The sequence below is a fragment of the Struthio camelus genome, chromosome 2 (assembly GCF_040807025.1).
Source record: "Struthio camelus isolate bStrCam1 chromosome 2, bStrCam1.hap1, whole genome shotgun sequence".
In the NCBI taxonomy this organism is placed as follows: Eukaryota; Metazoa; Chordata; class Aves; order Struthioniformes; family Struthionidae; genus Struthio; species Struthio camelus.
Window position 1 is genome coordinate 52,424,364 of NC_090943.1, and position 13,982 is coordinate 52,438,345.

Below are 13,982 nucleotides of genomic sequence, written 5' to 3' on the forward strand. Positions count from 1 at the left end.
CTTTGCAACAGGGACACACTGCTAGCTTATGTCCAATTTGTTGTCCAGCGGGATCCCCAGGTCCTTCTCTGCAATGTCCTACATGCCCTCCCCAGTCGGGAGCCACCGAGAGCCTTGGAAATAGTGCATTTGGTCCCAACATCCCAGCCCTTGCGTCACACTTTCACCAGTGTCAGCCCCAGCAGTGACCCTGGGGAACACTGCTAGTCCCTGTCCAATTAAGGTGGCTTTGTGCTGCTGGCCCTGCTGGCTCCCCCCAGCTGATGTGCTGCTCTCATTTGGCTTCCCTTCTCCCTTGGAGGCATACCTTTCCTTTCAAAGGGGAGAGAGTGTTTTGTCTCATAGGTAGCAGCTGGTCACTCTTCAGTTCCCTTCCACTTCTTAAAAACTGTAGCAACATCATAGCAGCTGCCCCTTTTTCCTCCCGCTTCTCCTATGCAAAATTAACACGTGAGGCATGGTGACAGAAACAATCAGAGATCACATACTTGGCTCAAAATCTGCAGGGAAGCTGGTCCTATCCCAGCAGACCTCATAGTTGTCAGTGTGAACTGAAGGTGTGACTGCCTTGGCAAACTCATCACCAAGGGAAGTAAAAGCACATGGAAAATCTAGGGTTACGCATATACTGATGAACATAGTCCATGGTTATGTCCATAAGCATGGAAGCATTGCCCTTTTGCCACAGTTCCCAATCCCCAGTTCCGCTCCTTCCTCTGGTGGAATTTGAAGAAGAGTTTTGGTGAAAGAAAATCCCATGGTGACTACACTCGAGGACCACCAGACAATGCTGTCAGTCAAGGGATATTGCTGCAGGCTGCGCAGCTGCAGTACTACCTACATAACTGATGAGATACGTGTGCTGATTACCAGGGTACGTAATCCAGAAAGCAGGAAAGATTAAGAAAAAAAACAACATGGAGAAAAGAACAGTAATAGAGAAAAGGAATTAAGGGTAAAAGGAGAATTTATTAAGAAGGAGTAGCAGCAGCAGCAGCAGTAGTAGTAGTAAAGTGTGGCAACAGCAACAAAACTAAAGTGGGAGGGAGAAAGACCAGAGACTGCTTGACAGTCAAAGGAAAAGAGAAACAGATAAAAACAATTCAGGCACTCTCAGTTCCAACAGAAGGATCCCTTGCTGTCCCAGAGAACTGACCTGTGAGCACTGTGACACCTCAGCCCAAGGCAAATGACTGGGGCGGAGGCAAATGTCCAGCTTACACCTGCACCACCGAGCATGGCCAGAGAAGCCATAGCCAGCTGCTTGACTCGTCCTGTGCCTCTTTTGTCCTGGGAGAAGCCTAGACACGCTGCATGGAGGAACATCTGCACAGGAGGACTGGTGAGAGAAGACGACAGGGGATTCCCCATCACTCCCTCTCCTCTCTGTGCTTGAAGTCTTTGAAGGATAAGAGTTTTTCCCTGGGAATCTGTGGGAAGGTTCCAGCTCTGGTGCTTCTTGAGATTCTTCATTTCAGCCAGCAGAGCTTTGTGTCTGAAGGGAATCAGCAAGAAGCCTTGAAAGCAGTTCGAACAAGGGTAAAGCAAGTGTTGCGGGGAGATAGGGGAAGCAGGGCATGAGGGGGACTAGCACTGAGGGTGGGAAGGACAGTTCAGTATTTCTGTGACTGCACAGGCCAAGGACAGTCCAGCTCCAAGGAACCTGGCAGCCAGGAGGATTTTGCACCTGCTCCTGTCAGACCTCCCATGACACAAAAGGTGTTAGGCAAATGCTGTTAGGTAGGGGTGACAAGTAGCCCCAAGTGACTACCTCCCCTGCTTCTACAGCAGCACCCTGCCATTGCAGTGCTACACAGACCCATGGGCTTCGTTGCCTGGAAGCTCTGTATGCTGTCACAGGGCTGTGCAAAAAACTCAGGCTGCCAGTTCTTCAGGGCTCAGGACTTGTCCTGCTCTCTGAGGACTTCCACAGAGGGGGGAAGCTCTGGCCGGCAGCTTTATTGCAAGAGTCATCTTCCACTGCCCGGAGCCACAAGCATTCATTCAGAGCCCCAGCAGACTGTGTCTGGCCAAAGACTCCCTTCCTCCCTTGGCCTAAGACCCGACTGGGTTTTCAGCACTCCTCATGCTGTCTTCTGCTCTCCTCCATCACCCAGATTTCCAGTCCTTCGCTGGACACCTACTAGGCTGTCACCCACACCACCATGGGTTAAACATCACCCCCCCTCCCCAGCAGGCACTTCATCCAGGCGTTTGGCAGCCATGTGCATTCTACACACCTGAAAGAAATACTCTTCCCTCCCCTATTTGCGAAGGCCTCCTCCAGTAACCCTCCCACCTATGAATATCCTAACAGTGGATGTAGGGCATTTCAGGTCTCTCTTTGAAAGTCCCACCCCTTCTAGAGTGGCACCCATTAGGTAGCTGAAGAGAGTAGCTGAAGACAGCTACCCCCATTTGTCTTCTCATCCTCCAACTGAAAAAAGCCACCTCCAGGCCGCCAAGGGTCACCCCACCTTGGCCACACTCCTGCTGCTGTCCTGGCACAGCAGCCCCAAGGAAGCCAGACCTGCTTCTTGCCTCTGCCTTGGGGCTCAGGGCAGAAGGGTGCCCCACAGCACCAGCGGGCAGTGCAGGGCTGGAAGGAAGGGCTCACAAAACACTTGAAACTCAACAGCTCTTCTATTGAGTGGCCCATGGCAGCTGGCTGGGCTCTCTTTCCTGCCTGCAGGATGTGTTTTATACAGCCCCCCTCATCTTGATCTTCTTGGGGGGGGGGGGGGGGGTCTAAACCAACTTCAGGTTGCTGAGCCCAAGTTGATGGCCACAAGAGACCCCCTCTCCTGGGACAACTTTGCCATGGGTATCGGCGGACTACCCCAAGCACAGTGCTATTTCTGCATGCCTGCTTTGCTGGCAGTGGATCAACTTCCATGGGTTTCACCTTCACCTTTGGAAGGATCCACCTCCAAGGGTTCCACATTGTCTTCTGGGAAGTCTGTCTCCATGTCTGTTGCATGATGACCCGTGGTGTAGTATGGGACAAAAGGGCTCTCATCACACCTGAGCTATCACCTCTTTTGCTCAATGGCAGGAGACCACGTGCAGGCCAGGTGGGCTAATGCTTCCATTTCTCACTATTGGGATATCTGTTGTCTTCACCCCCACTCAGCTGCCTTCTCATGGGACACTAAACCAGTTTCAAGAAACCAGGCCCCAGGTGAAGGACGCAATAGGTCCTGTCTTAACTACGTGTTACATGGGTGCACCAACTCCACTCACAGTACTGCAGAGCTGTACTTTTCTAAAAAATTATAATATTTCTGTTACTCCCATGAATTTATATGATTTGGGTATTGTTTCCCAAAAGCTGACACCCTGAACTTACTCTTTTCATATAACTAACATACCTAAAGCAGATATTTGCTTTCTCTTTGTAAATGCTACTTCTGTTCTGCGGAATGTAACCAATACACAGTTAATTTGTAATGACACTATGACTATTACCTATGCATCTACTCAACTTACTACTACCTTTAGGATGGTTCCTTCTATGTGGCACTACAGCATATACATATGTGTCGGCCAATGCCGCAGCTGGCCCACGCACTGTAGGTCATGTTACTTTAAGCATCCTTCCCTTTATGATGGAGCGGAGAAGGACCCCACAGCATATCCTGGATTCCACTTGTAACCCCCATATTCATTTATTTTCTCATGCAGGAGCCTTAGGCCTATTGTTAAGCCTAATTGGGATCCCGGGGATGGTGGCGCATAATTATAAATGGTTAGAGCATGTTGCCTGTGCTTTAGCTCAAGGCTTAAATTGGACATCTATAGCCATCACCTCTTTAAATAGTTGGGAGCACTACGGCAAGCAACACTGCAAACGTGTCTATTTTAAAAATAAAAATGTATGACAAGTATCTTCACTCCCCACATTCTCCACATACAGGCTTTTCTTGTTGTATTATGAATTGCTGATATATCCTGTTTCTTTCCTCCTCTTTTTCCTGCTGTTTTTCCCCCTCTCTTTCCACTACTCTAAATTCTGATAAATATCTTAGGTCACCTGTGTGTCATAGACCTATGAACTAAAATTCTCTTTGATACAAACTATGCCTGGAGAACAGACAAGCCATGTCCTAGTACGGTGACACTGTTCCCCTGTACCAAGGGCTAATGAGCACAATCTGGGAGATGAATACATTTAAGTTTACAAATCTACTCATATCTTTCAGAATAGACAGAACTGAGATATTATCCAGTCATGATTACAGAATCACAGAATCGTTTAGGTTGGAAGGGACCTCTGGAGATCATCTAGTCCAACCTCCCTGCTCAAGCAGGGTCCTCTAGAGCACATTGCCCAGGATCACATCCAGACGGGTTTTGAATATCTCCAGCGAAGGAGACTCCACTACCTCTCTGGGCAACCTGGTCCAATGCTCAGTCACCCTCCCAGTGAAGAAGTTTTTTCTCAGGTTTAGATGGAACTTCCTGTGGTTCAGTTTCTGCCCGTTGCCTCTTGTCCTGTCGCTGGGCACCACAGAGAAGAGACTGGCCTCATCCTCTTGACACTCCCCCTTCAGATACTTGTACACGTTGATGAGATCCCCCCTCATTCTCTTCTCCAGACTGAAAGGCCCAGTTCTCTCAGCCTTTCTTCATAGGAGAGATGCTCCAGTCCCCTCATCATCTTTGTAGCCCTCCGCTGGACTCTCTCCAGGAGTGCCATGTCTCTCTTGTGCTGGGGAGCCCAGCACTGGACACAGTACTCCAGGTGAGGCCTCCCCAGGGCTGAGGAGAGGGGCAGGATCACCTCCCTCCACCTGCTGCCAACACTCTGCCTAATGCACCCCAGGAGACCATTGGCCTTCTTGGCCACAGGGGCACACTGCTGGCTCATGCTTAACTTGTTGTCCCCCAGGACTCCCAGGTCCTTCTCGGCAGAGCTTATTAATGATAAGTCACTACAGTCTCTCAAAAGAAAACCATTATCCTCCTGGACAAATTCCAAAGCAATTACTTTCCACCTAGAATGCCCCCTACAGCTGTAGTATTTGTGCTTTGAGGGAGAACTAAGGTTAAAGACAGGAAAAACAATTTTTGCAAACGGGCACAAGTTATATATTCACACAATAAGTTAATAGCTTTTTAGTTGGTTTTGTTACAAAACCACTACTGCGATTGCTGTGAGTGTACCTAAGTTCCTTCTCATTATTTGCCTGATTCGTATATGTGAAACTGTGGAACCACTACTGCCCTGTGACCGCTGTTAAAGCTGAAGCTGTATTTTCTCTTTGAAACAGATAGAGCAGGATTTTTTTTATTGTTTTTTTGCAGGAGGTGCTCATCCCCATAGCATCTGAGCTTTTAATACACATTGCATCTTTCTAGTTTAAAGTTTGGATTCTTTTTACAATCAGGTCCTTGTTTACCCTAAACTATAACAAACTATCTCAAAGATTGTCTTTGGCATTTTAGAATAGACATTCAGAATCTGCACGTCCCGACCTTTGCTACTCTCATTACTTCAGATAACTGGGGCTTTCCCTGAGTAAAGGGGAGTTCTTTCTTCAGAGCATGGGTTTTGTTAAACACACAAGTAGGGAGCAGGTGGAAATCTACCTTTCTTAAATAGGACCAATCCCTTCTAAACAGCAGCGTCACTAAATCAAACTCTGAAAAAGCTGATTTAGTATTCTGTGGCAGAGTACTTTTAACTATGTGCATTTATTTTAGCAAAAGAAAACAGATCAGGCAGAATTACGTATCACCAGTAGCTTGTATCAAAAGCTGGAAAAGACACAACCGGGAGGGAAAACTAAGCAACAAGGCATTTCAGGGAAATAATCCATTAGCTGGAATCAAAATTTGTCCATCTATTTACTTTCTTATTAAGCCAGTGTCACAGCATGTCAATGGCATAGGGAGACGGGAGGAAAAAAAAAGTTGCAAATTACTGAAGAATGCAGTAATGAGGGCAGGGGGGAGAATAAAATCCACGAAAGGCAGGCAGTCACCCACAGATTGAAAACGAAATTGTTCCAGACCCAAAGCTAAACTGCAATGGGGGGGGGGGGGGAAGTACAATGCAAGAATTTAGATCTTATCATTGTATTGGCCACAACTAGCAGGGCCCCGGCAGCACGGAGCTGCAAGTCACCCTGTGCGGGAGGAGTCCGAGAACCGCCCCCAACCGGTCCCGGCCGGCTCCAGCCGGTTCCGAGACGCTGGAAGCCGCTGGCTGCGCGCCAAAACTTCAGCCCGCCTCAGCGGCAGGCGGCACCGCTCCTCACACGGGGTCGGGGCAGGCGGCACCGCTCCTCACACGGGGTCGGGGCAGGCGCCAGGCGGAAGGGGATGCTGTTGGGTGGCGGTTGGAGGCGCTGCGTGCCGGGGAGGGGCGCTCAGCGGCGGGGCGGAGGAGCAGCAGGACAGAAGCCGTTGGGCGCCGTCGCGCCCGAGGCGTCGCCGGGGGTGGAGGAAGGGGGGAGGAGAGGTGTTGGCCTGAGGCTGGACCTGGGGGACACGGGGACGGGGATGTTACCTTAAATTTCGCTTCTTTAATTGTTTACCTTTTTTCTCCTCAAATCAGTAATTAAAAGCTTACGTTAACTGGCAGGAAAATTCTGTGCAATCTCCTGAGTCGAGACTGTTCTGCTGGCGACAGCTATTAACATGCATTTTTTTTGAAATGCGGATATAATAACAACTTTAACAATATTACCAGAGCTATCAACACGGTTTGGGCAATTCTAACTTACACTAACATTTTAGATACCAGAGCAGCATTTGTAGAAATTCTTTGAGAAAGGCACGTTACCGAAAGAGCAAAATGAGATACTTGCCTACCGTGTTAATACTCCCGTTCAGACACTTTTGTATAGATTTCAAACAGCCTTATTATGTCAGTTACTACTCAATTTAGTTTTTAATACTCTATTCATATCTTACAGCATTCACATTTAATGACACAATATGAAAAGAAGTACTGAACACATAATTGTTGGATATATATTCACCAGCAGATGGTAGATCAAATAAAATTATGTATTTCATATAATTTTATTGGCTGTCCAGAAAGTTTCTTTGCACTTCTTAATAGACAATTAATATCCTTTTGTTACTTCAGTTACTTTTCTTTACCAATTCTCACCCAAACCATGCAAATTCTGAAAAGTATGATTCTGAATTAAAAAACTGTTAGCCAGAGAATCACATTCAGATGATTTTCTCTTCTATCATATTTTGCCAGAATTTATTGACTGTCACCTGCAGATCAACGATCACAGCTAGTGATAAATATTCTTAACACTGAAACAACCTTCTGTGAACATGCTTACGAGCAACATTGATAACATTGTATTACTGCAATAGTTGTTATTGAGCTCTCAATCACTATGCTGAAATATACTTTTCCTAAAGATTTATTATTATGCAAGAGTGTTCTCCAAAATAGATGCATTACGCATGCCAAAATAACAACCCCTACCCCCAGTATTGACCTCATGCTTCCATTTAGAGATACACAAAATGTTGTACATAGCCTCAAAAGTTCAACTTTTAATATCCACAGTGCATTTATCAAAATTCAACCAAAGCGTATTATCTATAAGCCACTCTTGTAATAGTTCATCTTCCTGTTCATGGAGATCTCATTCAACAATTTGCAGAATTGGGTTTACTTACCTTTGGGTTACTTGCCTTTGGCACCACCATGTGGCAAATGTGTGAATTATTCGCTGAAAGAATAATCTCAAGAATAAGCCAATGTTTCTAATTAACATCATCTCACAAACACACAGAAAAGGAGATAATGTGCTTGACTTCCAGGATGAAGTTTTGCGTGATGGAATATGACTGACAGTAAACACAAAAACTGCTGCTCCCCAAAACAGGGCAAGTGTTCACTTTACAAGAAGTGAAGAACATACCTGAAATGATGTTCCAACCTTCGGCTCTTTAAATAATCTTTTCTAGAGTGAGTCAGTGTACAATCATTGCAAAGGCAATCTCAGGGGGTTCTATGTCCAGTCACGCAGCTGTAGTTTTATCAGGTTAAAATACATAGGCGGAAACTAAAGGAGTACTGTTACAAGAAAGGCATGACAAAAAGAAGAGAAAGACCGCATAGTAAGAAATTCCGAACATCTCCAGGAAGCAGAAAATGAGCTGAAGACAAAAGCAGAATTAAAAAAAAAAAGCATATTACAGAACAAGCAAGAAAGTAAGTAAAAGATTTTAAAACAAGTGGATACCAGGATGTCCAGGCTCACATCACTGAACAAATGCTACAAGTGTTCCACAACTTGTCTTTTGGTTAGGTTTTGAATTCAGAACTCATTTTTGTCCCCTTTTCACTTTGTGGAATTATTATTTTCCATGCTCTACAGTAAGCAATTTTAAAAGAGCACTTCATTTCACTGAAGCACAAATTAATTCCCTATGTTGTTTACATACTGCAGCTTGCAACCAAAGAACACAGCTCTTTCACTAGACTTGCCTCAGATCAACACCAACCACTTATTTCTCACAAAGAAAAATTGCTGGAGGGGCTGTATTGCAATATACTACATGCATATCAGTCAAGCATTTAACATGTTTCACACTCATGTTTTTAGCTGCAATGTGTCACTAAAGCCACTGCTAGCCTAGAGCATGACAGTCCAGAGCGTACCTGAAGAAAAGACAGACTTGTCACACACCTACAGCAGTGGTAAGTGACAAACTTACCTTGTAGCAATCTGCACTGGAGTCTGCAAGTAAGGGGAACTACTTTTAGCTTATAAACATTTTCCAAGCATGCTAATACAGCAATCAGTAGATCTTTCACTGATTTGCCCAATTAATATACTGGGATAAGGAAGGAAACCCCAGCTGGATAACCCTTTTGGTGGAACTTCATAATATCCTCAAAGGAATTACAGGAGGAAGCCTGAAAGGACATTGCAAGCAGCTAAACACGGTGGAAATTTCAGGGGGAGTTGCTGCTTAGCTAGTCAGTTCACCTCTCAAAGGGTGAAGGCCGGCCCTAGCATGAACTGCACTTTGGAGAAAAAGACACAAGATAATTTCTCCTAAGAGGAAGTTCCTGGTAGACGGAAGCTTTCCTAGAAAGACAGATCAAGGTGCTTTTTGTCATAAGAAAAAAAAAAAGGTGCTATCATTGCCCTGTATTCTCCTCTTCCAGGAGACAAGAGGAGTACACCGAGGAAGAGCCAGGTGCCTCCAGCTTAAGATGTGCTAAAGGAAGTCAAGCTTGACAGCGGGATTTCGGTAACCGCGACTCCTCCCCCTACCTATTCAGCTTGCTCAACTCCTTTTTTCAACTCCTTTCTTTCCCAAATAAAGGTAATAAATGCAAGAACTAACGTGACAACAAGCAGACGCTCACGTTTTTATCAGAGGCAAGGAAACGCCGAAAGCCCAAACAGCAAAACGAAGGAACGCGATATGATGAAGTTCATGCCACACGATTTAAGTTAGCGGACCGCCCGCCCGCCCGCCACCGCGGGGGCCGCTGCCCCCTGGTCGCTAAGGCGACTCCTCCCTTAGCAACCCGCGGAGCTCCCTCCCTTCCGGTCGGCGCCGCGGCTTCCCATTGGCCGACGGGGAGGCTATATCTAGACGTCATACGGCGCGCCCTTTCCTTTCGCCCCGTGCCCCGCGAGGTCTCTACACGGCGTTGTCCCCGTGTGAGTCCCGGGCCGCGCGCGGCGGCGGCGTGGTGGCGGCGGCGGCGGCTGCGCATGCGCCTCGGGGCGCTGTCGGCGGCCCGCTCCGCGCTGCCGGCGGCTCGCCCGGGCCCCGCCGCCGTGAAGGCCGGGGCCTGCGGGGGGGGAGGGGGAAGCGGTCGGCGCAGCCAAAATGGCGGCTGAGGCGCCTGGCGGACACGTTGGCCCAGGCCTTCGTGGAGCGGGGCACCCCGCGCGGCTGAAACGCGGTGTTTGTCACAGCAGGTTCCCTGTCGTCGCTTCTAAAGGGAAACTCCACAATGTCCGGAGGCCTCGATGTCCTGCAGATGAAAGAGGAGGATGTCCTCAAATTCCTTGCTGCCGGGACCCACCTGGGAGGCACCAACCTTGACTTTCAGATGGAGCAGTATATCTACAAAAGGAAGAGCGATGGTGAATATGTAGGGTGGGCGGTCCTGGTTGTAACTGGTTCAGGCAGATGGGGGTAGCTAGGTGTTAGGGCAGAGCTGGGCAAAACAGGAAAGTGTCAATGCTTGAGCTTTCCAGTGGCATCTGTGTGGGCTGAAGAGTACAAGACTCTTTAAGGGCTGAAACATGTAAGCCTAAAGGTGTTTTTTAGAACTTAATAAATCAATCAAAAGTGCATATGGGCATTTCTACTAGATTTTGATTTTAGTAATAAAGTGGTTTTGTTGCTTCAGTAGTAATTTCTGCTTCTTGCTTGTGCTTTTTTTAAATTGGAGCTGCACTGTGTTGCAAGTTTGCAGCTCATACCGGGCCCTGGTCTGTGTTGGCTGGGGTTGGAAGTATGCTACGCTAAAACCATGTGGCAGGGTTCTTCCTGGTACAGAAGTTTCACAAGAACTGGAGGTTGAGAGTAATGGAGGTTGTGTGAGAAGTTTAATAAAAATAAAGAGTGTGATCCTGATTAGGATCTTGTGTTTAAATTCCTTTATCACCCATAGGCATTTATATCATCAATTTGAAGAGAACCTGGGAAAAGCTCCTCCTAGCAGCCCGTGCCATCGTTGCCATTGAGAATCCAGCTGATGTGAGCGTCATCTCCTCCAGAAATACGGGACAGGTATGGAGCTTGCTCACTGGTCATGAGGCCTGCAGTCTTGGGAGCAAGACTCCCTCACCTTGCATAGTGCTTGCAAGTAACAACTTGATGATAAAAGGGGTGATCCAAAATTTGGCGTTTGGAATGCTTTTTTGAATTAAGACTTTTGTTACGCTTGCGGTTCAGAAGAGATTCATGGAAACTTAACACCTCCCCACACATTTCTGTAGGTTTCAGGGGAGAGAGGGGGCAGCTGGATAGTTTGTTATTCTTTCATATACTGCCTTGGGTACTTCTTGCTGAACTTGAGCATTTTAGCTGTCACCCCCTGCCCCAAACCATTCCTGTAGTGATGGGTACTGCTTTTGGGGGACAGTGAGCATCTGATAGAAAAGTGCTAAAAGAAGAAATAATTGCTCTGTTATTGAGCAAGAAACAGTAACAAGTACATTTTAAATTTCTTGTATTTCAGTATATCTAGACTTTTAGAGAAAGGGTTTTATCATACAAAGGGTCACAGCCTTTCAAATACAGTCTAAGTGGCTATTGAAGTTTACCTGTGAGCCTAGCTTTTTTAGAGTAATCCAGGTGGTGCCACAAGCGTACTTGAAAATTTGGAGTACAGTGGGGTGGATTTACACAGGAAAAGCATGGCCTTCCATTTATTTCACCTGCACACTGTTAAAGCTTGATGCTGAGGTCAGTTTCTGGCCGATGAGCTTTCAAGTGTCGGAAGTGTGCTACAGCAAACCAAATGGCAGGGTTTTCGCTAACACCAGGAGAGGAGCTCCCTCTATGATTGGCGCTTGATAGTAGTCCTTGCCACATGTCCATGTTCAGTTTCAATTGAAATTCATGAGTCTTCACTGATAGCATACCTGAGTGACTTAGCTGAAATTGAGTTTTCCTGCTTCACCTTTGTTGTGATCCACTTTGCAGCGTGCTGTTCTGAAGTTTGCTGCTGCCACTGGAGCTACTCCTATTGCTGGACGCTTCACTCCTGGTACCTTCACAAATCAGATCCAGGCAGCTTTCCGTGAGCCGAGACTTCTGGTTGTTACAGACCCTCGGGCAGATCATCAGCCGTTGACAGAGGCATCTTATGTCAATATCCCCACCATTGCACTGTGCAACACTGACTCCCCACTGCGCTATGTGGATATTGCTATTCCATGCAACAATAAGGTAAATTCTTCGTTACCGCATTCAAAGCTAGGGCACACCCTAGGCTGCAAGATGGAGGCTTTTTACAGGGGAAAGTTGGCATGTATCTAGTATATCTAACGGGGTGCAGAGCTCATGAAGGCTTTGGGCAGGATGGAGGGTGGGTGGGAAGGAGGAGTTAAACTGCACACAGTTGGAGCTTGGAGCTGAGGCCGATTTTTGGCCAAGGAACTCTCAAGTGTAGGACGTGTGCTATAGTAACCTGGCAGGATTTTTCGCTGACACCATGAGGGTCTTTGTGGCCCAGTGAATGGAGTTTGATAGTCATTCTTGCCACAGCTGGTGAATATGAAAAAGTAAAGGGAATTGATGAGGAAACTTCTCTGAACTGGTATCTATTCTTCTCAAAAAACAATCTGAAGGATAAAGTTTAGGGAGATGAAGACTATCTTTGCTGATGATATCTGTCTAGATGTTATTAACCAAAGCCAAGGCTGAGCAGATACGTAAAGTTTTTGTGGTCAGGTTTTCATTTGTGCATAGCTGCACGTGATGAGCCCCTGTCTTTTGGAGTGGGTATATGTGAGAGAGTGGGCAGTACAAACTTCCATAGCAGGAGAGTTGATTCAGGCTATGCTGTATATTGAAAATTAATACGCTGATGATTGAAACATGCTTCTGTTTCTGTAGAGACTTGGAAAATGTCTCAGTCTTTCAAGACTGGGGTCTTGAAAAGCTGTTCTTTCTGGAGTCCAAGTGCATGATAGGTTTGTCAGGCACTAGCAAATTGTGCCTTTTGCTTACCAAGATGTAAGCTGGACTTGGTGCAAACACACCTTTTATACTTTTTGTTTTTAAAGTGGTTTTTAAAGATTTGACTTTGAAGCAGAACTTAAATACTTTATTTTCCTGTTTTAAGGGAGCACATTCAGTGGGTCTCATGTGGTGGATGCTGGCTCGGGAGGTCCTGCGTATGCGTGGCACAATTTCCCGTGAGCACCCATGGGAAGTCATGCCTGACTTGTACTTCTACAGGGATCCTGAGGAGGTAGGAGATCTGTGGAAGTGTGCTTATGTGAGATACTGTTGTGTGTGCTCCTGTCCATCATCTTGCGTGCCTGCCACTGGAGGATAGGTTTTTGCCAATATGATAATTAGACCTTAGGAGTGTGTTTAATGAGTTGCCTTGTCTGCAGTCAGTGCATATTGCCTGGCATATGATGGTGCAAGGTGTTCTGTTCGACTTAAGCTATGCTGTTCCCGTGCAGATTGAGAAGGAGGAGCAGGCTGCAGCGGAGAAAGCAGTTACAAAGGAGGAGTTCCAGACTGAATGGACGGCCCCAGCTCCTGAATTCACTGCTCCTCCTCAGCCTGAGGTTGCCGATTGGTCTGAGGGAGTGCAGGTCCCATCTGTGCCAATCCAACAGTTCCCCACAGGTCAGTTTGGGGCAGGGGAAAGGATGTTGAGGGGAAGTGGGATCTAGGGAGCAGAAATGAAAAGTCTTACCTATATCCAATTAGCTGCAGAGATGTGAACAATACTGGCAATGAATCTGTTTACGAAATGAGATCACTTTCGTAAACAGAGGGAGAATTGAATAGCATTCATCAGGCACTTTATTCTTCTGGGAATGTCTTCATGCATCAAACTTTCTTTTCATGCTAACTTGATACAAGGTGCCTACCTTGGCTTAGTGTTTCTCGAAAGTCGCAAATAGGCTATTTTGGGGGCATGAGATCTCCATTAGGTAGTTTTTGTGGGTACTTGTATGTGGATATACAAGGATTGCTGTGTGCATAACATGTTTTAGTGGGTGGAAAGAACCGGGGGTACACTCAGGGTTCTTATGTTTTGTCATTGCAGAGGACTGGAGTGCCCAGCCTGCCACGGAGGACTGGTCAGCAGCTCCTACAGCTCAGGCCACTGAGTGGGTTGGGACTGCCACAGAGTGGTCTTAATTTCAGTGCTGCTGTACTGGGAGGAGAAATAAAGATGATTTGGTACACATCCTGTTTTGGTACATTTGAGTTCTGCTTGATACACACCAACAGGAAAAAAAAGCAGTAAAATATTTGGAATACAGAGTGGTGTG

The 13,982-nt window shown here is 46.6% G+C and overlaps 1 protein-coding gene, 1 long non-coding RNA gene and 2 other non-coding genes across 5 annotated transcripts; 3 read left to right on the forward strand and 1 right to left on the reverse strand.

Annotated features, from left to right (window-relative positions):
• Positions 1 to 6,270: 6,270 nt before the first annotated feature.
• LOC104152462 (uncharacterized) lies at positions 6,271 to 9,482 on the reverse strand. The gene is made up of 3 exons (XR_695963.2): positions 9,362 to 9,482; positions 7,902 to 8,056; positions 6,271 to 6,486 (listed from the first exon to the last, which is right to left on the reverse strand). It is a non-coding gene; the product is annotated as an uncharacterized lncRNA (long non-coding RNA).
• Positions 9,475 to 13,897, forward strand: RPSA (ribosomal protein SA). Of its 2 annotated transcripts, none has more exons than XM_068935692.1 (7): positions 9,475 to 9,662; positions 9,927 to 10,094; positions 10,628 to 10,746; positions 11,665 to 11,910; positions 12,809 to 12,937; positions 13,158 to 13,326; positions 13,754 to 13,897. In XM_068935692.1, the coding sequence occupies exons 2-7, from the start codon at positions 9,962 to 9,964 to the stop codon at positions 13,846 to 13,848; spliced, it is 891 nt and encodes a 296-aa protein (XP_068791793.1). In that variant the 5' UTR covers positions 9,475 to 9,662; positions 9,927 to 9,961; the 3' UTR covers positions 13,849 to 13,897. The 2 variants fall into 2 exon arrangements, with proteins under 2 accessions (XP_068791793.1, XP_068791794.1); XM_068935693.1 differs by having other exon boundaries at positions 9,552 to 9,662; positions 9,924 to 10,094.
• LOC138066399 (small nucleolar RNA SNORA62/SNORA6 family) lies at positions 11,396 to 11,555 on the forward strand. Its single transcript, XR_011139837.1, has one exon. It is a non-coding gene; the product is annotated as a small nucleolar RNA SNORA62/SNORA6 family (small nucleolar RNA).
• On the forward strand, positions 12,072 to 12,230 carry LOC138066398 (small nucleolar RNA SNORA62/SNORA6 family). Its single transcript, XR_011139836.1, has one exon. It is a non-coding gene; the product is annotated as a small nucleolar RNA SNORA62/SNORA6 family (small nucleolar RNA).
• Positions 13,898 to 13,982: the final 85 nt, after the last annotated feature.

Excerpts from the sequence above, each read along its gene's own strand:
- RPSA (XM_068935692.1), top strand. The coding sequence starts at position 9,962 with ATGTCCGGAGGCCTCGATGTCCTGCAGATGAAAGAGGAGGATGTCCTC. Across the intron at positions 10,095-10,627 it reads CTACAAAAGGAAGAGCGATG|GCATTTATATCATCAATTTG; the intron begins GTGAATATGTAG and ends TATCACCCATAG. Across the intron at positions 10,747-11,664 it reads CCTCCAGAAATACGGGACAG|CGTGCTGTTCTGAAGTTTGC; the intron begins GTATGGAGCTTG and ends TCCACTTTGCAG.